The following is a 2477-nucleotide window of genomic DNA, read 5'->3' as shown; positions in this document are numbered from 1 at the left end:
GGGGGAACAGAATATTTTAGCCACCTGAAATAATCTGTTCCCCCCCCACAACATGGGAATAAATATGGGAATAAAGGTAGCGTTGAAATGGAACTCCGTATCGGAGCTGACCTATCTTCTGCAAAGGTAACGAGTCGCTTCACTACCGAGTGTACCGAGGCTGAGCTGGGGTCGGATGGAGGGTGCCATTCCTCGTCAACACACTTTCCCTCATCCATCTTTTCTCTCCATTTAAACTCCTTCATTTCCCATCTTTAAAACTCTTCTATCTTGCCAGTAATTAATCCAGATATCTTCAGAAATGTCTGTTGTTTTTATTAAGTAAAACGTGCCAAGCTTTATTAATCAGAGCCGATAGTATAATCAAGTGTACAATGTTTTGATGTTAAATTTTGATTCTGTTAATAAATGACCACATTCATTTTGATGGGTCAAAGAAAATTAACGTCTCATGTCACTGATTAAACCATCGACAACACAGTACCTCTGTCACGTATCTGTCAAGTAGCTCGAAAAAGTGAGAACCCGTTATTAAAAATTGACTGTAGTGGAGCTCTTAAGCTAACTGAAGCTAACCTAGCCTACTTCACTACATTGGTAACTCTAAATTGTCTCTAGATGTGAGTGAGAGAGTGAATGGTTGTTTGTCTCGTTTGTTTCTGGCCCTGTGATGGACTGGAGACCTGTCCAGGCTGTCCCCCACCCCTCGCACAGTGATTGCTGGACATGGGCACCGGCGACCCCCGTGACCCATAAAGGAAGAAGCGGGTAAAGATAATGGATTTATAGACGGATGGATAAAAATAGCAGAACTGTAGCTCAAAGCTTAAATTAGTAGAAATATTGATCAAAACCATTTTTAGAATGACTGCAAGATGTCTGGTGGTCAAGGAGCTAAATCTAAAGAAATGACTTAAAGTTTTTGCACAATATCCGCAAACTGGAAAAAGAAAATACAAAATGAACTACAGAAGTTAGGTCATTCATGTCTTTTTTTTATTTTTATTTTTTTAGCTCTTCTTGATTCTTTCAGGTTAGATAATAAATAGAACATTTTATCTGTTGGCCTCCACAGTTTTCCCAAATCTGGTGCAGACGCTGAACGGTGGCCTTCACGTGATGGTGATTCTTTTCCTCTTGGCGGCTGTTGGCTTTGCTCTGGTCAGTCTGTCCTTCTCCGTGTACAACACCCGCAAGGTTCCCTACCAGAGCATCAAGGGCCACAAGGGACTCTACCTGTGGAACCTCACTGCTGGTATTTGTTTTTTCCTGTCAGTTTCATCTTTGTGTTAAATGCATCATTTGCTTTTTGCTAAATACGTTGTTATTCTGATACCTCAGTCGTCCAGAGACTTCTTAATGTTCCTCTCCCTGAACATTTTGCCCCCCTGACGTCTGCTCTCTCTTTCCAGCTCTTTTTGGTGCCCTGGGTGTTTTATGTTTCCTGGCAGCCATGAGACACCACGGCCTGACGGAGCGGGTGGCAAACTACAGAGAGAACCTGTTCGTCCTGGTTGTCCTGGACGACACCCTGGATTGGTCCTTTTGGCTCGGCGTCGGCAGTGTCGGCACTCACTTCGCTGTCTGTGGCGTGGTCGCCATGAGTCGTATTAAACTGCCCAAACCGGAGATCAAAAAGCCTGAAGAACCCACCATCTCAGCTGTGGATCTGCTCTACTAACGGACACACACTGGAGGCATTACCATCGCAGATGGATGAGCAGCAGGATGAACCCCCCTTGGTGCCATAGCTCCTTGATGTTGTCTGTGTGGGCCCATTTCAGCCTTATTACACTTTTTTTTGTTTGTTTGTTTTTTTAATGAAAATGTTCTCACCTCCAAGGAAAATGAAGCTTTGTAAGGACTCAAGCACAGACTAGGAATTGGTCTGCTCAAAAAGCCTAACAACTTTTAAGAGATTGCTGCACTGCTGTAGCTTTTTCTCTTGGGCAGCAGACTGATGCATGACTATTTGGTAAACCACACATATTATGGAGGAAGATCCATGAATAGGCCTTCAGATGATGAGGTGAAGGCTCAGAGTTTCACGAAGACCCTGCAACCCCAGACACTGATTTACTATGTATTTATGTATTTATTTATTTTATGTACTTACTTACAACGGAATTTTATATATGATAACTCAAAACAAGAATGAAAGAGAGCAAAGCGAAGAAAAACAAATCATATCACATCTGCCCCTTTTCTTAAAAAAGAAAGATAAAAGACACTCATCTGATGCACGCATGTGATAATTCACCTTTACTTTGACTTTCACATGCCTGTTGAAAGTTTCTAAGAGTATTAAAATAGCATTCATAGATTTGATTTACAAAAAGCTGGCAAACTAATTTTCATGGAAAATAAAAATCCAGATGTTTTTTTTTTTGGATCTGAGCTGCATGTCTGCTTTTCTTCTGCTTGCAATTTAAAAGAAGAAACATTAAAAGGATGATAATTTATAGAATAACAGAAGA

At 41.3% G+C, this 2477-nt stretch overlaps 1 protein-coding gene across 1 annotated transcript in view; it reads left to right on the top strand.

Moving 5' to 3' along the window:
* Positions 1-1681, top strand: part of clrn2 (clarin 2) — an 18321-nt gene extending 16640 nt beyond the window's left edge. Inside the window, exons 2-3 of the mRNA XM_037689944.1 lie at positions 1076-1255; positions 1413-1681. Of these exons, the coding sequence (XP_037545872.1) occupies positions 1076-1255; positions 1413-1681 (449 nt within the window). The remainder of the gene's footprint in view (positions 1-1075; positions 1256-1412) is intronic.
* The last annotated feature ends 796 nt before the right edge of the window (positions 1682-2477 follow it).

The sequence above is a fragment of the Nematolebias whitei genome, chromosome 16, assembly GCF_014905685.2.
Source record: "Nematolebias whitei isolate Nwh7 chromosome 16, NemWhi1, whole genome shotgun sequence".
Taxonomy (NCBI): domain Eukaryota; kingdom Metazoa; phylum Chordata; class Actinopteri; order Cyprinodontiformes; family Rivulidae; genus Nematolebias; species Nematolebias whitei.
Note: the sequence above shows the minus strand (reverse complement) of the source record. Positions and strands in the feature narration are given on the sequence as shown.